General features: G+C 41.4%; 1 protein-coding gene across 2 annotated transcripts in view; it reads right to left on the bottom strand.

Annotated features, from left to right (window-relative positions):
- The window catches only part of XRN2 (5'-3' exoribonuclease 2), an 87,433-nt gene that overhangs the window by 14,375 nt on the left and 50,170 nt on the right, over positions 1–22,888 (bottom strand). For both annotated transcript variants that reach the window (XM_039528775.1, XM_039528776.1), the window contains 7 exons: positions 20,372–20,455; positions 17,988–18,085; positions 17,820–17,899; positions 15,963–16,019; positions 11,603–11,671; positions 11,383–11,517; positions 9,736–9,869 (listed from right to left, as the gene is read on the bottom strand). In XM_039528775.1, coding sequence (XP_039384709.1) covers positions 9,736–9,869; positions 11,383–11,517; positions 11,603–11,671; positions 15,963–16,019; positions 17,820–17,899; positions 17,988–18,085; positions 20,372–20,455 — 657 coding nt within the window. The remainder of the gene's footprint in view (positions 1–9,735; positions 9,870–11,382; positions 11,518–11,602; positions 11,672–15,962; positions 16,020–17,819; positions 17,900–17,987; positions 18,086–20,371; positions 20,456–22,888) is intronic.

The raw sequence follows: 22,888 nt of genomic DNA on the forward strand, positions 1-22,888 counted from the left end.
TGTGTATCAGTCAAAAGCTTCAGTTTCAGTGACATCTTTGATTATGTTCAATGGTGTTTAAGTGTGACCTAATTACAACAGCTGGTTCCAGAAGTTGTCTAATGGATATGCTGTGATAGGATAGTAATACCCCGTTAAACTGTCAATATTCAAGGACACCAAAGCTTAGCAATAATTTGACAGAACTCTACATTTACTTTTTCAATTGAGCTTTTAAGAAAAGGATGGATAGGGGGAAATCTGAGCCTCTCTTCTAGGAACTCAGACTGGATTGCTGGTGCATTTTAATGGTCTGACCTGAACAGAAACCTTTTATGGTAGCACTTGAGAGAACTCTGTAGTGTGGGCAGGTCCTACTGAAGATAACAGCTTTGCTGGTAGAAATAAATTCTGATCTCCAACAGTTCTGCTCTTCCTGCCTTGGGCCTCCTTTGATCAGAATGAGTCATGCTCACATAGGCCAGATGACAAAGTTACTTGTAGTGTGGACAATAGATCCATTAGAGACTAGACTGGGATTCCCCAAACTCATTTCACTTGTAACTAATTGCTAACTTGATGATATTGCATTATATATAAAAATAATGGTTTAGGGTGACCAGAGAGTGGCTGGGGAATTTATGGGATCAAATTAGGAAAAGAAAAAATTAAACTAATCAGAAAGTTTAAACAGTGAGGTCTATTATAGAGGATAGGATACTTTAAGAGAAGTAGATTCATCATTCAAATTAGGATAGTACCAAAGCACTTGAGTATGTACTGTAGGGAACAGTACTGACCATTTCAATCTTCCATGATCCATAGTTTCAAACCTTTAATTTTAAACAAACTCCATTTGAAAAGAGATGCAAAATGAAAGATCTGCATTTCAGGATTAAATATTTAACCCAAAAGGTATGCCCACAATTCTTTTAATTAGACTGTCCACCTGGTGTCTCATAGTCCTGGTAAATGGCCCCACTTTTCTATTCATAGCTGTCAAGAAAACTGTCCCCATTCCTGGGCTTGGACTCTACCATGGTGATCCAGCCATACAAGACCTCTAGGCTAGATTCCTTAGTTCTCAGTACCTAAATAATACGGTCACCGGGTTCCTAAACTGACAGCTGTTCCATATGCTCAGAAACATCACCCCAGCACTCTGAACTCTTTAACTGGCTCCCTATTGAACACCTCGTCAAATTCATGGTTTTGGGCCCTGTTTTAAGGGCTCCCCAGGAGACTCTTCCCCAAATTACTTCAGGGATCACCTCACGATGTGCTAACATGACGTAGGCACAACAGATGCATGCCACTGAAACAGAACTAAGAGCTTCACAACTCAGAGTTGTGTTCAGGAGACAGATCTTTCAGCAACTGACCCACAAACCTGGAACTCACTGCTGGAGGAGGCTGGGATGAAAAACTCCCTTTCATCTAGCTGTGCCACAGCCACCCCGCAAAAAGAACCAACTAGTGAACAAAAATTATGTCCAGTCCTTGCTGACTATAGGGAAGAGGTTTTTTTTGTTTTTTTTTTAATGTGTATGCTTTATAATGTTGGGGGCCACTCAGATACAGCTGTAATGGGTCCTGTAAAAAAACTCAGACAGCCCAACCAGATTCTTGTGTCACTGCTGATGGACAGCAGCAGCAGTGTGGGAGTCTAGGGGGTGGGGAAAAAGGAGGAGGAGAGTCAAACTGCCCTTTCCTGTCTAGTACACAGATGGAGAGTGGGGGGGAGGGGAAGGACACGTTACACTTCCAGCAGCATGGAAACGGGGTGCTCTCTCTTTTCTTTGCAGCCAGGAGGCCATGCAGATGAAAGAAGCTGCCCTTGTTCCTGGCACTTCAGGGCTACACATTTAATCCAACACTCACGTATAAAAACCCCACGTCCTCTGCTCCTCCGTGAAGTCCAAGGAAAGCCCTCCAGTGAGAGGAGATTAGTCCCCACCAGGTATAGGGTGCATCTTTCATATTGACCCCCGAATCACAAGCACCTGCTGTATGTGTGTTTCAAGCTCTGTAACCCTCTCCTCCAACTGAAAAGTTAGGACACAGCCCCCTTCAGGAAGTAGCTCTGATCACATCTCCTTGTACAGCACTGAGGAACACACAGATTAAGTATTCACAAGCAGGAATATCTTAATAATGAAGTAGAGTTTAAAACAAACTTATTACCATTCTTTGCATGGTTCTGACAGAAGATCACTTTAAGAAGGAAAAAAAAGCCTGAAAGTGAATTGCACTTCAAAAAGGTAAAAGCAGGAGAGGAAAAAACGACAGTTAATATTTTCTTTGGTCTTTACAAATTAGGCATTTCCTAGAGCTATAAGGCTATATAAACTGCCTTCTCCAGCAACTCCTCAAGTAACAATTTATCTAATCAGTGTAGCAATCAAAGACAAGATTTCATGTTTACTGATTGCACTAATCAAAATCACTTTTCAAATGCAGCTAATTGACAAGTTTACTGACTGAGATGAAAGTCATAAATCACATACTCTGGATTGCAGAAACCAAATATGCCATTCACACAGTACCACCAGACTGCACTTGACTCCCCCAAGTTATCAGCACACAGACAATTATTCATCAACTGAAAATTGGCACATCAAAGTCAAATCAGAGAACAACGGTAAGAAACACCCCCAGCAGGCTCTTGAAAAAGAGGTGGTGGTTTGATTGACCACATTGCTCTTCTAGAGTCCCATTCTACCTCATCAGATATAAAATACAAATCTCCTAAAATAAAATCCCACTTCTTCAACCCACAGGTTTAACTGCGTTATCTCTACTTTTCCCAATACATTTTAAACTACACAAAAATTGAGAGAGTTTTCCAGAAGCTTTTTAGTCAGATTACTATCTTGACATACAACTATTCCCACTCATCAAGGCCTATCTTCTGGCCTCATCTGTGGTTGTTTTATAGTAATAGAGAAAGAAGATGATTAAATCTGATTTTGATTTTGAGTGTGTGTGTGTGTGTGTGTGTGTGTGTGTGTGATTTAGAAAATCTTTTCCACGTGTCAGTGTAGGACTGCCCAGCTGAAGACTTCTGACTTTCCAACATCATCTCCAAGAACTCCTGACAGAAGAAGATTTTGTCCTCAGGCTTATTTGAGACACCAGTGGAAGAGCCTTTGGATTTCGGTGAGGCATTTGTCCTTGAGTTTTGAGAGAGAGAGTGGTATAAGAAAGGTGCCACAGCTAGATCCAGAAGCCCACCGTACCAAAAAACCCTGTTTAGCCAGAATTACAGCTAGCAGTAGGATTAAAGCTCAATCCTTTTTTTTATTGCCTTGGGAATCATTCGTATTGCAGAAAAAACATATGGAATGTTTGCTACAGTTCAGTAAGAAGGCTACTGTCTACTGAAGGAAGACAAATGCTAGCTAAATTGCTCTCAGCTTGAATATGTGTATGACCAGATCTCCACAGAAGCCCATCTACTGTGGGTCATCTGCAGGCCAGATGTGGGCCACATTCTCAGAGGCATCCATTAGTAGGACCACAGGAAAAAAGTGATCTGAAGAGAGATTTCTTCTGAAAACATCAGGTTAGAGTCTGTATGGTATCTTAATGTATCATTACTGGATTGCAGAGGGCTTCATTCTCTACCTGGCAAATGGGAGTTGAGCTAAGATACATGATGCCATTAATTCCAGGAGCCTCAGGAACACATGAACTAGGTATTGACTGGACACCACCAAGCATTTCCTGAGATCCTTCTTGAGGATAACTTTTGCTATTGTTGATACTATGCATTCTCCAACTAGGGGTCATCTTTTGAGTAGAACTGAAAATGGGTTTCTCTTGGCTTATCCTTACACCCTGTAAGTCTTTGGCAAACCAGATTGTACACTCCACAGCATCTGCTCCCTCACTAACCAATACTGAAGTATTGGAAGAGGTGGATACTAAGCCTCAAGTGAACTGCCACCAAATTTAGGGCAGTTAGGAAATAACTTGTGTAGCAGGAAGGTCAAACTAGATTTTCATGGCTTGAGCTAAAGAGATCTCCTGGAAGGTCTCAGTATCATCAACAGAAGAGAAGGGGATAGGCAACACAGAAATTGGTAAAGAGTAAGGAAACTTCTCAGTCTTCTGTCCCTCCTCTTCCTCCAATTCAGAAGATACTGTGTTCAGGATACTTAGGAAATGGCAAACACAGTGGCAACATTTTTACCTTCCTTGCTTTTTGAAAGATGCCTTTAAGAGGACTGAAGATGGCAACTGATGCTACATGTTAAAGGAAAGCTGAACTGTCCATAAGATTGTTAACTTGACATCTCTTTTCCCTATATGGGTGGGAAAGTCCAGGGGCACAAGAATCAATCTTCATGCAACAGAAGAGTAGGGAAACCGGCACTAGGGAAGTAATAATGACAGAAAAGGAAAATCTAACATTAGGAATAGACTGGATTTTAGATTTGCAGGACACAAAAGAAGGGGAGAATTCAACAGCATCAAAAAAAAGCTGAACTATTATCCTTGGAGATAGATGCTCAAATGAGAATAGGAAATGTTCTTGTCTTGGCAAGTGCTGGATCTGAGAACCAACCAAATCCGAGGACCCATTCAAGGAACAATCTTCTCTTTTATTGAATCTTCCAATTGGTAAAAATAAATAAATAAATAAAATAAAATAAATTGGAGATATACCAATCTCCTAGAACTGGAAGGGACCTTGCAAGGTCATTGAGTCCAGCCCCCTGCCTTCACTAGCAGGACCAATTTTTGCCCCAGATCCCTCAGTGGCCCCCTCAAGGATTGAACTCACAACCCTGGGTTTAGCAGGCCAATGCTCAAACCACTGAGCTATCCCTCCCCCACAATGGGGCTCCTTTGGGAAAACGTAGAGGAAACCCCAAGATCGTTCCTGAGGCAAACCGATGGACTGGAATTCCACATTGATCAGTGGATTCAAGCCTCCTGAATTTGAAGGAATGATGGTATTTGTATCTGGAGTGTCTTCTATACAACGAGATGAACTCAGATGCTATGGTGATGCAAGCCACATAAGTACCTAAATTAATAGCTCAGAGCTCCATGTATATAAGGCTCAGAGGACTGCTTTGAGAGTTCTCCCTCAAAGTGCCAAGACATGATCTTTAAAAATGCAGAAATCAGTACCAGACACTCTTGGTACTCCAAATGGGTTATTCAATCCCAACATTTGTTTCCTTTTCTCCCTTCAGATGAACAAAGACTTGAAGTCTAAGTATTTCCTATGACCAAGGCAAAAGACAGTTATACCTTTCATTCTGATTATCACATTCTTCTCTCCACACCATTACACATTCTCTTCTATTTCTGATTACTATAAACACTTTTTAAAAAAAATCAAAGTTAGTAGTTAGGGCTGGTGTCCTTAGCCTTTGTTTGCCAGAAGCTGGAAATGGGCGACAGGGGATGGATCACTTGATGATTCCCTGTTCTGTTCATTCCCTCTGGGGCACCTGGGCACTGGCCACTGTCAGAAGACAGGATACTGGGCTAGATGGACCTTTAGTCTGACCCAGTATGGCTGTTCTTATTCTTAGTAGCCACAGCCACTCCACATTGGTTAGAGCAGCTGGGAAGGCATCATGTGCAATGTGATACCTCATAAATTTAAAGGTTTGATCCTGCAGTCCTTTACTTTGGGACTGGACAATATGTTTAATTTAAATGGCTACCATTATTTTATCTCAACTGTTCACTTCCACTTCCTGGGACGTCTGTTATTACTGAAATATAATAAAGTTTGACACTCTCCCATTCTGCAATTAATTTGATCTCTTTCTCATGAATGTGTGCAACCTGGCTAAAAGTACCGCAAATTTATAACATTATTTTCCCATTAGCTTTTTGCCCTCTCTTGTCTGCTTGTCCCAACTCTTCAAAACTAGCTTGGTCACTCATCTGTTTTCCAAAATGGGTTTTCCCAAGAATTCAATAGAGAAATGAAAGTCATCATTTCAGTACCTTTTCAGGCAGTTCACCTAACTTTCCTCCTGCCTCTCTGAGGCCCAGTTCTCTCCATACATCTGCTACCATTATTGCCCACTGTAAACAGATTGAGCATGTAGCAGTGTCTGATCATGGGAGAAAGGAAGGGAGAAAGCTTAAGAGTTTCAACATATGAATGATTAACCATTTTAGGGTAAAAAAAAAAAGCCTACTTTAAAATATAACTGCATGATAGCATGATAACTGGGCCTGAACATAGGAAAGAAAGTCTTACTCCCTATGCTCAGTCTCGTCTCTTGCTGTTCTGCTCTGTTGTCCAAGACACAAAATCCCCATCTGACATGTTTTCTGCTGGTGCTTGAGAGATCAGGATTCTGGCAAAGCCTGTAGGTTTCACTGTTGTCCATGAGAGGTTATCCACTTAAGTCTAAACACACTACATGTTTAGAGCCCACCAAGTTTTTCCCCCCACTCCTGTTTCTAACATTGGGATGTGTGCTGCCAGTCAACAACACAGTCCTGCTTGAAGAAGCAGAAATGCAGTTTTACAGAAAAGATCTTAGAACATTTTACTACACTATCACCATACAGAATAGCATCAAAGCGGTGCAACAAAAAGAGCAACACAAGATCAATCATTTGGAAGTGAAACCCCTAAGTGACATAGGCCTTTAAAACAGATGAATACTGAGCAATTGTGGGCACATCAAACATATTGGCATGTCAGGTTAATGCAGAGTTTGTAGGAGGAGACTAAACTCATTTCAAATCATGACTATTAATATTTAACCAGGTGTAAGGTGAGAGTCAGGGAAGTTTATCCATTATGCCACATAGCTCAGACACTTTTTTCCAATCATACATTGAATAACCAATGATTAAAGTAAAGAGGACTTTTTAAAGATTATCTTTTGGAAGTTTTTCAATATTTTCTAGAACTGTAAGTGTCCATATTCCCTTTAATAGGATTTTGACTACAGTAGAACCCCATTTACCTGAGCCTCCATTTTCCAGCTCTCTGCATGAATTGAACCACCAGTGTCCACACACAGGAATACGGAAAATTGATGCTTTAGCCCCGGCCCCCACCACCCAGGGCTGAAGCATATAACTTAGCTTCACAGGGGCCACTGTGGTGTGAGGCCCCAGGCAATTGCAACAGAAAGGTTGATAAACACTGTTGTTGACAGTTGCTATAATGTTCAGGGTTAGAGTGTAAAAATGACCAGTTCCTGTACAAGTTGTTAAAAACTCACATTGGTTTTCTTGTTATTAAATGAACAAAACATTATTTGAAAGAACTAAGGGTTTGTATATTGTGTTAAGAGAAAGGGGGTAATGTTTGAATGCTTTTCCAAGATGGGGCAGCTAGTTTAAAAGCAACTCCGCATCTTAAAACAGATAAAACTCTTTGCCCATTCTCCTGATTAGCTGAATTTTTTATTATCCAGTCTGGCCCCAGTCCCAATTAGACCGGATAAACAGCGTTCCACTGTATTTGGTGCTACACTGAGCAGTTTTTTCCAATCTAGAGAGTTCAATCAACATCAGTGCAACTTTTATGCTAAACATCTTTGATGCAAAATGTCAGTGTTGACATTCGAATGGCGACCTCAAAAAGTGCTGATGCTCATGTAGTGCTAAAGAGAGGCACAAAGGAAAAACAGTTTTTTTCCTTCCCCTTTGAGTACAAGGAGATGGTCAAGTTTCTTAATCCTCCTGTGTAGGACAGAACAGTTTAAATATGAGATGTTGCAAATCTCAAACTTAGTTTACATCAACACAAGTAGTTCAAGACATTTCTTTCACACTTATTTTAAAAGTGAAATGGGCTCAAAATTCAGAACCCCTTGAGTAATGAGTCTTAAATAACTGACAGAGCTTTGAACAGGAATAAAGTTTCAAATTCCCACAATACAACAGTTTAAACTCTTTCTTTCTGCCTCATACAGAGAAAAGTTTTCAAAGCACTAACACACAATGCAGAGGTAACAATTTAAGGAGATTAAAAAAGTGAAATCTGTTCAATATTCTAGTTCTTGGCAAAGACAAAGCAAGCAACTAATTTTTTTTAAGGCTGTATATAATGGTAGTTGCCTTGAGACATGTCTTATGGTCTTTTTGGACTGAAGCCACGCATTACAGTGATAGACTCAAAGCGCTCAATCTATTTAGCTTAACAAAGAAAAGGTTAAGGAGTGACTGGATCAGAGTCTGTAAGTGCCTACATGGGGAACAAATATTTGATAATTGTCTCTTCAATCTAGCAGACAAAGGTACAACAAGATACAATGGTTGGAAATTGAAGCTAGACAAATTCAGATTGGAAATAAGGCATGAATTTTTAACAGTTAAGGTAAATAACCATTGGAACAATTTACAAAGCATTGTGGTGGATTCTCCATCACTGACAATAAAATCAAGTTTGGACATTCTTCTAAAAGATATGCTCTAGTTCAAAGATAAATTGTTTCAGGGAAGTTCTATGTCCTGTGTTATATAGGAAGTCAGACTACATGATCACAGTGGTCCTTTTTGGCCTTGGAATCTATGGTAACTCTACATCAGGGGTAGGCAACCTATGGCACACGTGCCGAAGGCGGCACGCAAGCTGATTTTCAGTGGCACTCACACTGCCCGGGTCCTGGCCACCGGTTCGGAGGGGCTCTGCATTTTAATTTAATTTTAAATGAAGCTTCTTAAACATTTTAAAAACCTTATTTACTTTAAATACAACAATAGTTTAGTTATATATTGTAGACTTATAGAAAGAGACCTTCTAAAAACGTTAAAATGTGTTACTGGCACGCGAAACCTTAAATCAGAGTGAATAAATGAAGACTCGGCACAGCACTTCTGAAAGGCTGCCGACCCCTGCTCTACATGCACAAATGCACCTGCTCCAATACTAGAGTACAGTATTAATATTGCAGAGGTTGGCCAGTGGAACCCCCCCGCCCCCACTGTGCTTAGTAGCACAGATGCTTGTGTCACTATCTCCAGTCCCTCCTAGTTAAATCTCTTGGAGGGACAATATTAAGGAATGCTGATGCTAGATTTTAGTAGTTGCACTTCTACTTTCTGACAAAGCATGTTCATTCATAGATTGAGAAAAGAGTCTTTTCTTTTAAATTAAATTGATTACTTTTCTGTTTCATATTGGCAGGCAACTAGTTTTCTATTTTGTTGTTTTCTGCCAATATAATAGAAACACCATGAAGTGAATTTTTAAAAATGCTTTCCTCAGCAGTGACTTAACAGGCTGGCTCCCAATGTAAGAATACAACTGAGCTAACATCCAACATCAGCTCCGGTAGCATCGGGGGTTGGGGAGGAGAGAGAATGACAAGAAACTGAAAAAAAAACGTCTGCACCATAGTCACAGACTGGGCACTGGCCCGTACTGTAATGCACAGTTACAGCAGTTGTCACTTTTTGTTTTATAAAATGGTTCCCTTCTCCAAAGCAGGACAGTGGGGAATCTATATCAGAACCCAGGAAGAAGCAGAAACATAATTCAAGTAGTTCAAGACATTTCTTTCACACTTATTTTAAAAGTGAAATGGGCTCAAAATTCACTTTACTCAAGTCTTGTAACTCCTAACCATTCTGAGTGCCTTTCCTATAGTCAGCAATCCATGAACGTGCTCTTAAACCAAATAGCCTTTTAATTTTATCATGAAGAATTCTATGTAGTTGTAGCAAAATAAAAGTCAGACTGTTCAATTTTAAAATTCATTAAATTTGATAATGTGGGGGGGAGGAGGGGGAAGGGAGGAAACAAAAAAAACTTACTTGACAACAATTTAGGAATCTGTGGTTGGCCACCTAGAAGTGGTCTGTATGGGTTTCCCTGATAAGCCCCAAGTGGTGCTGCATTACTGTAGACTCCACTTCCTGACTGTCCTCTTTCCCGTGACATTGCATGGCTGTAATGTAAAAGAAATGGAAGGTAGTACAAAAGTTATTTTCTCAATGTCTTCTTACTAGAACAGCTGCTACCAAGTCAATCAAATATGACAGCTTCTCCAGTGTACTGATGGAGAGGCTCATGAGCAGTGCAGCAATGCACCACCTGTAAGGGTCCCATGCACAACTGTGAAACTCACATTTTATGACCTAGTTGGTTACTGTGAAAATTATCTTATGCCACAGCTTGTCAAAGAAAAGTAGTTTTTTTGAGGGGGAGAGGGGGAGGGAGGGGTTTGCACAAACAGTGTAAAAGTTTAGGTAACTATCATACGTATTCTGCAGAAAAAAATGAAAATGCAGATACATTTAAGAGCTGTTTCATTGTTTCTGTGTAGAAGTACCTTCACTAAGATTTTGAAGTTGGTTTGTTCGGGAATTTTTTTGTATTTTTAATTAATGTTTTAATAAGACATGTTCTCAACATAGCTATCGTTTTGTGACTGCAAAGCATGGCAAGAGGGAAGGTGATTCATGTGCACTTGCAGTGAAACAATTCTATTTCCCAGGGTGTGAATGGGAGGAAGACTGTTGTTTGCAACTTGTCACTCCTCATCTTTCTTCCAGGCCACAATTCAATGGACAGAGGCTCCCACTTTCCTACCCCAAGCCTCTTATCTATCTCTAGTGCCTCTGTCTTCCTCCTTGAGAAAGAGGTTGAAGCCCAGCTGTTCAAACGGTTGGGACAGTCTGGACTGGCTGTTTGGTAATGTTAATGTTAACCTCCTTTAAAGCATTTTCTGTACTTCTACACCGATAATACTCAATAGTGGCTTGTTAGCTCTACTCATTCTCCCCAACAAGCGGATTCAAAATTGTACATGCCTGCCTGTGCACCTCAGCTTAGAAAAATACAAACCTAACCATTCGTTTCCGATGTATAATTTCAGATCATTCCCTTTGCTTGCAGCATTACTATACAAGATTCCTAAATACTCAGAAAAATCATTTGGAATTTTGGAGCCACATCGGTTAAGCTTGGTGAACTGACTTCCATCTTTGTTCAAAGTACTACCAAAATCAAATAGATTATGGCAGACCACATGAACTTTGAACGAACGTCATTTAAGAAAACAAAAACATGGAAGACATCCCAGTTCTAGTTACACAATCTTAACTATTACTTCTGTGTAATATTCTCCTTGTAATCTCCAGTACTTCAAAGGAGTACTGGAGAAGCAGAAGTTGAAGAAACACAGCAGGAAAGCCAATTAGAAATACTTTACAGAAAAAATTATCAAACAGAAGAATGTAAGCCTACTATAAAATTCAAGTATTTAAGAACATTTTGAAAATGTAACTCATCAGTACTGATTTTCAATATATAATTGTTTAAATGACCTACATATAAATACCAACTTTAACCACAGATCATTGTATATTCCTTTATTATTAAAAAAGGGAAGATAAAAGGCATCTCAGCAAAGCAGTTAAGGACAGCTACTTTCACTAAGTGTTTCCACTGCTACTCACCCTAAAGTTCTGAATGCCGACTGGTCCAAATGAACTGGCCTTCTGTCGCGATTAAAACCAAGCTGGGGTCTCCAAGGCCTGCCATTATTGTTGGTTTTTTCCCAGTCACCCGGCTTCAGAACTGGTGCAGGTTTTCTGAATATTAAAAAGAAGAGAAAACAATAGTTTGTTTCTCTATGCAACATTATAAAAATGAAGGAAAAAGATGACAATTACTTACTTTGCTCCAGGTAATACTACAGCCTTGAAAACAAAGTCTTCTTGAAATTGTGGATCTTTGAAATTGATACTAAGAGAAAAAAATATTTGAGATTGTTATGCTGGATATACATTTGGCCTGATAAGTAAGATCAAACTATCCTAATGAAATAGCAGTTTGCTGCATTATTTACAGAAGTGATGCAGCGTACTTAACTGAATTATTTTTTCTAATTGCCAAGTTATTGGTGTGCTGTTTATCCATCATCCCAAAACTTCCAGCAAAAAGTGCGGGCAAGGGCATAAGGGATACACTGGCTCAAACAGGCCCCAATATACTCCAGAGAGATGCCTCTCGCCCTGCACTAGATGTCAGCCCAGGAATGGATGTGGAGTTGTTAGTCCCACATGCAATAGGGAAAGGGCACCTTGCAAGCCCTTAAACGTGGTAGGCCCAAACCAAAGCTCTAGCTAAGAAGATCATTCATTTTAGAGCTCATTTTCGGGGATCCTATGTACCAATAGAGTGAAAACAATCCTGTGGTGCAGCAGCACATCCACAGGCACCTGAGGAAAAGAAGGGGACTGAAGATCCCACACGGTATTTTACATTCTAGCAGAAGTTAGCAATGCACAGGAGCAGAGTCAACCTGTGGAACTCCTTGCCAGAGGATGCTGTGAAGGCCAAGACTAACAGGATTCAAAAAAGAACTAGATAAGTTCATGGAGGATAGGTCCATCAATGGCTATTAGCCAGGATGGCAGGAATGGCGTCCCTAGCGTCTGTTTGCCAGAAGCTGTGAATGAGCGACGGGATGGATCACTTGATGATTATCTGCTCTGTTCACTCCCTCTGGGGCACCTGGCATTGGACACTGTCGGTAGACAGGATACTGGGCTAGCTGGACCTTTGGTCTGACCCAGTAGGGACATTCTTATGTAATGCTTGCTTGGTGGGCAGACTGAGAGGTAAAGAGACTTAGATTGTAAGCTCCTTGGTTCTGTGCTAGTACAGCACCTAACATAATGGGATGTCAGTCTCTGACTAGGGCTCCTAGGTGCTATGTGAATACAAATAATAAACAAGGAAAGGAAGCAAGAAAAAGAGAGAGTAAATAAAGGAAAGTCTTTATTAATCAGTATTTAATATTCTTGTATCTGCATATTTTCCCTCTGGAAAGGGAGGGGGAGGGAGTACTGAAAGAAAGGGCCAACTGTGCACTCGAGGAAGAATCTTCTGGCCAGCTAGCGAAGGGCTGGTGGGACTCTCTTCCACGGAACGGTACCATTTCCCCTTACATTTGATGAAGGACGCCCCAATTCCCAACTGAGCTGCCTGCCGTTCCAATACATGGATATGTACGTTGGCTTCAGTGGCACTCTGTAGACTCAGTACTGTAAGCTGTTCACGGTGACGGGAGCACACTATTCTGGCTACCCTGGGCCAGTGGAACAGCCCCTGGAATTGGGGAGGGTGGAGTGGAAAGCTATACCCCTTCCCCCCAAGTGTGCTGGGCACAGCTTTGGCACACCTGAGGATATGGCACTCTGGCTCGGCCTTAACCAAGGAAGGCCTGGTGCCAATTGACGCAAGTCACTCTGAATCACTCTGAAGAGCTGTTGCATGAGAAGTGACCAGAGCCTAGTTTCCCATCTCTTCTAGCCCTTGGTGACACACAGAATACCTGCTGAGAAGCTTAGCCTCACCCAGGCATCAGAGACAATGTATGTGTGGGTCCAGCATAGACATTGTTGAATCACACGGAGCGCATCATTTGAAACCTGTTATCTCACTGGCTACCTTATGACAATGCAGGGTACCCACCGCACTGAGAGGAATAATGAAAAAGGAGAACTAAGAGGGAAACGATAATAAATGTTTGTTTTCAACAAGGAAAACATGTCAGAAGGAAAACCAGCTGGAGGCTAGAGGGATTCTGACTACATGCTCTGGTGGCTGGAAAGAACTGCAGGGTGGTGCCATGAGTCTTGATACAAACTAGGGTCAAAGCCTTTGGTAATCTCACAGGAGCACTGCACCAAGGAAGAAAAGGCTTACAGCAGAAAAAATATGCTGAGGCAGGTATAGTACTTGAAGCTACTTTTAACTTGTTACTAGAAAGTGACCAAATTCCCATTTGACCATGTTGTCCTTTTAATAATATCCTGAACAGGTGCATCCTGGATATTTCAGTCTTGAACTGCCTGCAAGCAGATAGTTCTATCTAACTGAGCCATGCTATACCCTATTTGAGACTAGGGAGTACACAGACCATGACTGATTTTCACTATCTCAAATATTTTATATATCTCCAGAAGTGAAAGGTTACAGGTGCGACATTAGACACCCACTATTGTAATGCAACAACTTAAAGCAAATCAGAATGACCTACAGCATTCTGGTTCTAAATCAATTTACTGTCAAGTGCATGAGTAATTCAGTCTTTTGTGACTAAAGATTTACCCTTGGAAGATTTGTATGGTTCTGGGAGGACAATAGTATGCTTCATGATGAATAAAGAACATCATGGTTAAGGCAAAATCAGCATTTATTCCTACATATGCTGCAACAAAAAGTAGGCCAAATCGAAAGAAATGTGGCTACAGGTGAAGATTTCACCATGAGTGGGATACTTGTTTTTTCTGTCACTTGGTCTTCTCTGAGAAGACATCTGTCAATCTGTGCCAACATTACTGGTCGGGCCCCGCACACATAGATGCGGCCCTATGCATTCAAAGTAGGCCCATAAACACTACCAGGTGCCACCAGCCTCAAAGAGAAAGCTGGAATGGACAGAATACAGGAGGACTGCCATGCATTAGCAGATGGATTCTCTGTGAAGACTTCAATTTACAGATGAAAAGTGGTCCCATTCTCATAGGAGAATCCATCTGTCAGTCTATGGCTCTACTACAGGGACAGAGAAAGCCATAGCACAAAAGGCATAGAAAACTAAGAAGAGGGGACAGACTCCCTTTAATCATCAAATGAAGGCGTCAAGTCAGAACAGCAGAAAAGATACAGGAAAGAGAATGAGCTTCCAGCAATGATGGTATTTATTATTTTTATTTTTAATAAAATAAGGGAAACGGCCTTCAGGATCCAGTAACCAAAGGAGTTTTCAGAGGATGCCTGTACTGTAGTATAACAGCCCTTTAAAGGCTTGTCATGGGAGCATGTGGGTCTGGCACTGCCTTATTCCAGCACTTTATGCCAAGAATAGTTATAGGACTGGGAATTTGAGTGTTCAGGGAGAGGAATTGCTCTAGGGAGGGGAGTAATCCAAGACTGCTGCCTCTATTTAGGACCTGAGACCAGTGTGCCCAGTGTAGGGCGGTTGGTAAATCTCCATAGCACTTTGGAACTGCTAGGATAGGATATGATTACTGGACAGGGAAATGAATTTTGTCTTCTGGGTTTTGGTCTCTTGAAGGGTCTTCTTATAAAAAAGCAATAAAACTTTGCCACCAGACCCCCTGGGGAGAGTAAAGATGTGGACAAAGAAACCCAAGTGGAGAAAGTCTGTTATACCATAGGTGTAAGCCCTTTGTTTTGCTTAAGCCCTCAACAATGTCTAAAGTGAATGAGTGGAAGGAAATGAATCCCAGACAGAGGAAAACATTTTAGACCACATCAGACCGACACTGGGTTTGACTCACTGAGAAATGTTAACTTCAGATGACCTTTGCATAGCACATGGTGCTACAAAAAGGGTCAAGAAGTAGGTGGCTTTCTAAAAAGCTACCCTATTAAGGTAAAACTTAAGAGCCCTAGAGTCATGGAGGAAAGAAAATTCCCTGGTTAAGGTAAAAAGGAGAACAAACCCTTAGAACTACTCTTCAGCTTATTGGGGAAAGCTGTAGGAAGGGTTTCTTACAGATCAGGGACTGGACTGTCCAAAGAACTGAGACGCCAACCTATTACACCGCAGTTTAACTTTAAAAAGGGATACTGTCAATTTGACTTTATTGATCTTTACCCTTACAAAAATCAATTCAGTTTGATAGAGCACCATTATACGCAGATTGTCATGAATATTTCCTGCAATATTTTTTAAATGCAAATGAAGATTTTAATATGACATGTTGGATGCATTTTTACTTGTTTATACTGTCTGAAGGACAACTCAGGTTCTGCAACCTACCATGACAAAGTTCATGCTTCATGTCAGAACACAAGGTAAAGTTAACAACATTTTGTAGCTTTGGTTAACTACAATGTTTTCTTCACATGCATATCTATGACAAGGGGCTGATTCTGTAGCAAGTTCAACAGCTACAGAACCCCAGATTACACTGGGCTTGGATTGATACATTTCAGTAAGCAAAAAAACCCCAAAACACCCCACAACCACCAGTACATTCACACAACATTAACTCACCTGATGGCAGAATTCTGTGTCAGATCACGCAACAATGGAACAGGAGACTCTACTGTCCTAATGAAAGGAAAAAAATTACCAACTTCACTTTCCCTAATTTGAGACTGTTGCTATAATTCGTACGTTCCTGTCTGAACAAAGCAGTCTATAACCTACACAAACTGAAGTTTTGAAGAATTGTATCGCTTTACAATTTAACCAATGGCTAGCTGTTCTTACATCTTTTTAACAGCAGTTTCCAAAAGATGCAAGAGTTTCCTTTCTAATTAAAGTAGACTACCTTGGATGCACAGTTCTAACTAAACTGTGCTCCTTTAATCCAAGCAGTCAACAACTTGACACGCAGAAGGAAACTGCCTTTGTTATTAATCAGAAGTATGCTCCTTCTCTGAAGACAACAGCAATAAAAGCCCCACTCCCTGCTTCATACTCCTGCCTGTGATCAGTTTCAGAGTACTACATAGCTTACTGGATCAACCTTTAGGTCATCAACAAGTGCTATGCATCCCCTAGTTGGGCAGTGATCACCATCTACTTGTTAGTTCCTTTTGACCAAAAACTGCAGCTTCAGTAAACCAAGGCATAGGCAAGTGTGTATTACCACCCTCAGAAAACATGAATTCCAGGAGAATACTTCTAAGTATAAAATGGCAATAGATCCCTTCTCCTGGGCTGCATCTATGCTAGGAAATTTTAGCAAAGACTTGCCACTGATTTACAGCTGCACCAATGATAGACTTATGAGAGGACTCGTGTAGACACTGCTTCCATAACTTGGTGCCTTGAGTGCACTACAGGTCCCACAACTGCTTAGCATTCAATCTTCCAGAGCCTCACCTGCACTACCGCTCCCTTCGGTGCAGCTTTAATTCGGCAGGAAATTTTGATAAAATTCCTCAATGTTTACATGACCCGGAAGTGGGGATCTATATTAGCCACTCTTGCCTAAGTTACATTAGTTGACCAACACAAATCAGGGTGACTGGGAAGAAGTTTTTCTTAGAGGAGCTTCCCTGTTGTGTTTAATCAAAGTTTATCAGAGCTTTCAGCATCTTATTTAACTGGGTTTCACAAACTAACTTAATACATCATTTAAAAAGCTCCGTGTTAATGAATGTTTTAAAAATTACGCATCGAAAGGGTATGCTCCTAATTTACTGCTAGGCCCTAGACAGAAAACTAAGCATGCTTTTCTCTGGGTTATTCTCTAGTGAATTCAACAATAGTATGAAGACAAACGATATAAAATTTCGATGGGCATGATCCAACAAAGCACACAGTGCTGCAACCTCAACATCAGACTGGAACAAGATTCTCCTGATGTACTGAAAGATGATCAGACACCCAAACACCACAAGATTATTGAAGACAGTAGGCCCACTTACGATCTCTCCCTCCCTCCCCCCCACCGCCACTAGCTCTTCATCTGTTAAAGTTTATCATATAGTACGTGGTGCACAGTATTCTCTTCATATCAAATACATAAGACAGGTCTCTCACAGAAGGCAAATAATGAAATTAGGATGACCTCTGTTGATTTCATAAGTAATGAAGACACTTTCTCGAGCATGTTAAAGCCCACTACCTTCCAGAGCTCTTAAGCCAAACCCTTCCAAAGCAGAGCAATGCAATGGGACTGGAAAACCATAAACACTAGTTGAAGTTTTATATGGATAATAGCAAGCAACCTGCTTTGAACTCTAATGGAAACAGTACTTAATTCCAAAGCCAAGTATTTAGAGACATCAGACTTTTCTGGGTTTTTGTTGGGGAGTGGGGGAGTTTTGTTTTAGTTCAGACACAGCTAAAGGAAGTATCCTTCAGCGGCAAACAACTCAGACTGAAAGCTATACTCACTGATCTGGAAGAACTGCATTTTCATTCAGAGTAAGTTTTCCCTGGATTCCATGGCACAGTTCAGGGGGTATATCCACTGGCTATAGAAAAAATATTTTTTCAGCTGAAGCAGACAACCACACCACTCCTTCCCACAAATGCAATAACCTTAGAACAAATGTAACATACCTCTGAGCTACTGGATTTGTACAGTTCTAAAACAAAGTCACAAAGCAAGTGATGTTTTCCAACAAACAGAACATCGCCACCAAGACTATTTCTTCTGTCTAGAATAGGAGAAAAGGAAAATAGCATGGTAATTCAGCATGAAGGAGATTTAAAGCAGCAATATATGCCAAGACAGCACCATTTTGTTGACAGGTGTGTGCAGTAGCTCACTAACTCTCTACTGAAAGTTTCATTTCTGTTAAGGAGAGACTGTAATGCACACTCCATTGATATAAGTCCAAATTCTTCTCTATGGCTTGCACTTTTGAGGGGGATATGGGTCTCAATCAAGGAAATATTTCTTATCTGCTAATTATTTGCAATGGTGTGACCACACTTGTACAAACAAATCAATGTGGCCCTATCCTCTGTCCATCAGAAAGGAGATATCCAATTGGAATTAGGAGTTCATGCTTAGCTCTGACTATCTGCTTTGTGGAGGAAGTCTCCTAGGTTAATGACTTGCAAAGCTGCAAAATATAGATTAGTCTGCTCTTATCCTGTAGGGACCTGTGTGTTAGTATGCCCTAACTTTCCACCCAACAGGCCAACATGCAGAGCAATATGAAAGCAGGGAGAGGTCCTAGGGAAGCGACCTTTTCCCCAACTAGCCCATAAAAGTAATTTCTTCACCATGACTAGGATCTGAACACAGGCTTCTAGGCTCTTCTCCCCGGCATCCAGAAGCAGAGGAACTGCTGAAAGGTCTGAGAAGGGAATTGTCTCTATGTAGGATCAAACACATGTCTTGAGGCTTCCCTGGGCCTCTGATGACTGACCCAAGTTTCAGGATTTTTTTTCCCCCAAGGATGGCAACACTTTTCCCCTCTGTGGTATTGTTTGCATCCAAGTGCTTTTACCTCTGTTCAAGAAGAGTGCCAGAGAGGGAAGAGGCTTGGAGTGAGATGCGCTACCAAATCCAACCTCAGGTGCAGAACCAGGGGGGCATGAAAAGTTTATTTATGATTGTAATTCTTTTGAAAATGTAAGAATGACAGCTGTTGTGTTCAGGACAGAGCAGTCTTTCACTACTATCTGGATGACAGTGAGATGCATGGAAAGGACTCTGAGTTAGTTTTCTTCGTGGATCCTTTATTTAATAGGAGAGATTTTGAGTCAATGCCATGAGACACTGGAGAGGTCCATGCATCTAGTGAGACCACCTGTAAATTCTAAAAGGGTGATAGGACTGGGAAAGGGAAGAGCTAGAGCCTTCCCATTCTTTGGCCGATTCATCCCCTGGAGGGGAAGGGGGAGATAAACACAGGTTACAACAGCCACCTACGGCAGAGGAGTCCCAGCATAGGATGGAAGAGGGACAGAAGCGAAAGCAAGCTGAGAGGAGGCTGTATGGAGGAGATTGTTAGACTGGGGAAGATAAAGCTCCAACCTACCCCCTTTGGAGCATTGAGAAGGAAACTGCTTAAGCTTGGCTGAGTCAGAATAAGGCCCTTGGATTTAGTCTCTCCAGGAGGTAGGGCGGGAAAAGGTAATCTTGACATCCCCCTCCAAACTACTTTCCTCCTTCTCCTGTACTCGGCCATGGTGGCCAACTGCGAGATGTCCCGCCCTATGGAGGTATGTTTCCTGACCTGCTGTGAGAGCACCTGCACCAGTCCCATTCCCAGTCATATTGAAGCCACCAGGGAAACTTGTAGCAATGTGGACCTGATGAACCCTGTTCATAAATGGGTCCACAACAGGAAGCTGAAGGGTGGCACTGACACCAGGGCAGAGTCTATAGTTCCTGACTGGCTTTTTTCCTCCTTCCAGCTTCTTATCCTGGCTTTCCACCCTGAAGACAGAAGCAGACTGAAAAAGCCACCTTGAGCTGGCACCTCACCTGGAAGAATCCGCCTACATGGAGCTTAGAAGCTGGTCATGAAAATTCCTGTATCCTGATTGGACACACATAGTCCAGTGGACAGAGGACAGGTGTATCCTCATTCAGTTTTACCAGTCTCACCACAGAAAATAATTGAGTGCATTCTTTTGATTAAAATGTGTTCATCTAGCAATTACTCATTCAGGTAGGGCGTACCAGCTGAATCATTTCTTACAATAACCTGAAAATTAGATTTCGTGTTAAAATTCTGCTATGGATCTGCTTAATTTTAATAAGTGCAAGTGAAGGCTGATAATTCTGTTTTTATAGCAAAGATCACTCCATTTACAGCCACTGAATTATTTGTGGAGCAAAGGTTGCGGTTTGACATAAGGAAATCAATAGCAGCCATCTATTATACCCTGTTCATTTGAGTTTTAATACTGCATGAAAGATAAGTACACTAATAATGAAAGCCTTAACGATCACAGTCATCATAATGAAATATCATAATTCTTACTTTCATCGGGAGTGAGGTCAGGGTAAACCTCTTCCAGAGCAGCTCTCAGACGGCGCTCATCAACGAATGGCAACAGAGCAACGCCTAATTAAAACAAGCTATTAGTATTGATGCAAAACTTTCACAATCATTGAGCTAAGCCACCAAGTTACCCTGCTTATCTAACAACGAAAGATTAAATTGATTTCTTCCACTGAAAGGAAGAAAAAAACCCAAGCAATAGTCGAAAGGATTCAGTCAACACTGAAAAAAAATTTAATTCCAGTTTGTTCCAGAATTTTCCAAATACTTTAGGAAAAGCGTTAAAAAAAAAAATCCACCACCACACAAGCAGCTTTGACAAATATGGCAATTTTCTACAGTATCTTACTGCATTAAGTTTGTATCATTGTGGGCCAAGGACTGCATGTAATTCCATGGGGGAGCCCGTCCAGGAATTAAGAACGGTACGGGGGTTGGGGTGATTAGGAAACGAGGGTGGGACGAGTGATCTCTAATAAGCTTAGTAACATGCATGCAGGTTCTCTTATTGTTTTAATGTTTTCTCTGTAACGCTTTCACCTTCAGAGTAAGTGTGCTTGCTTAGGAAAAGCTGTGTGGTAACTTAAAACCATGGCTAATCACACTGTTTAAAGCCTCTGAGAAGGCAAAGCAGGACTGCTCGGGCAGTCTGACTTTCTATAGAAATCCCTGTAGGAAGGGGACTGGCAGCCTGGAAAAACCCCAGTGAGAAGGCACAGATGCAGGTCTCTGCCCGAGAGAGGTGATGGCTCAGGATCCTAAAAGCAGTGCCCTTGGTGGGAGGGGGAATACAGGTGCAGCATCCCTTAATTGTGAGAGCAGCAATCCTAGGGTCATTTTTATATTGCATCTATTTTTACATGTTAACATTGTATGTTATATACAAGAATAGCTTGATTTTCAGATTTCATGCTGTGTTTGCAATGCTGACATTTAATTTTATTTTAATAAACTAGTATACAGAAGTCAGAAAATATGTATGGAATCCCAATTTTAGTCACTTCTGATTATAACCATACTCCACAAAAGACAGAAATGAAATTCTATATACTTAATACAGGAATCTTAACTTTTTAAAGTAATTATTTCATTTAAAAACTTTAATCTTTAGTATTTACTTGCTAAACTGAATTAATTTTTTTTTAGAACTGGACAATTTCAGAAATAAGGCTTAAAACACTGATGTATAGTAACACACGGCATTGCACCATTCCAGGTACCCATTACCACATAAGCATCCTTTACATAGTTCAGCTCAAGGTTAACACATCATGCCCCTCCAAATAGGGCCGGCTCCAGGAACCAGCTCGGGAAGGGGAAGGGGAAGGAGCGGCATGTCAGGCTCTTCGGTGGCGGGTCCCTCGGTCCCTCTCGGAGGGAAGGACCTGCTGCTGAATTGCCGCCGAAGAAGAAAGCGGCATGGTGGAGCTGCCGCCGATTGCGCCTCCCCCCGCTGCTTGGGGCGGCAAAAACCCTGGAGCCGGTCCTGCCTCCAAAGCAAGCAAGTCCATTTCCCTGAATGGATCAGAACCAGGGGGAGGGTGCATGTGTGCAAAGAGTAACAACTAGGAGAGCAAACTGCAAGAGACTAATTGTTAAGGGGATTTATACACCTATTGTTAGTAGAATGGCTGAACAAAGATCCACTGTTTTGCACTCCACTATGAAAAGCGGCTAGAATGAGCCAAGCAGAGCCAGACAGACAGGCAGAACTGCAGGGTCTCAATGCGTGGATGAGACAATGGTGTAGGGAGGAGGGGTTTAGATTTAGTAGGAACTGGGGAAACTTTTGGGAAAGGGGGAGTCTATACAGGAAGGATGGGCTCCACCTAAACAAAAATGGAACCAGACTGCTGGTGCTTAAAATTAAGAGGGTTATAGAGCAGTTTTTAAACTAAGGGCTGTGGGAAAGCTGACAGCTGCAGAGGAGCACGGGGTATGGCTATCCCTTAGGGGAGGATCTATAAAGGGAGATTCCCTATGTCCTAATAAGGAGGAGAGGATGGATGATGATAAAATACACCTCTCTAACAACACTTTCAGTGTTTCATTTGGAAGGTTCTATTTATCTCCCGTCAATTTTTGGTAACTATCCCACAGGCTCGCTCTCTCGGTGCTCCCTCAGTGGCAAATCTTATTCACTTGCATGACTCTGACTATCAACTTTGTGCAAATAACTCTCAACCCTACCTCTTTACTCTCCATTCAAACCCACGTCCTTGCCTGTCTTTTTCACATCTCCTCATGGTTGTCCAAGTCCCAGAACTGTGCTCTTAGTGTCCTGCCCCATTCCTTGATGATCTCTGTCACCATGGACAACATGATCATCGTCCCAGTCTCTCAGACCTGTAATCTGGGCATCATCCTTGAATAAGTTCAGTCTAGCTCTAGATCCACCATATTCAAGCAGCATCTAGAACATTGCTACTACCTGACCAAGATACCCTGAATTTCCATCACAAACACCATTCCAATCTCTGTTGCAAACTTAAGCAC

The sequence above is a fragment of the Mauremys reevesii genome, linkage group 3 (assembly GCF_016161935.1).
Source record: "Mauremys reevesii isolate NIE-2019 linkage group 3, ASM1616193v1, whole genome shotgun sequence".
In the NCBI taxonomy this organism is placed as follows: Eukaryota; Metazoa; Chordata; order Testudines; family Geoemydidae; genus Mauremys; species Mauremys reevesii.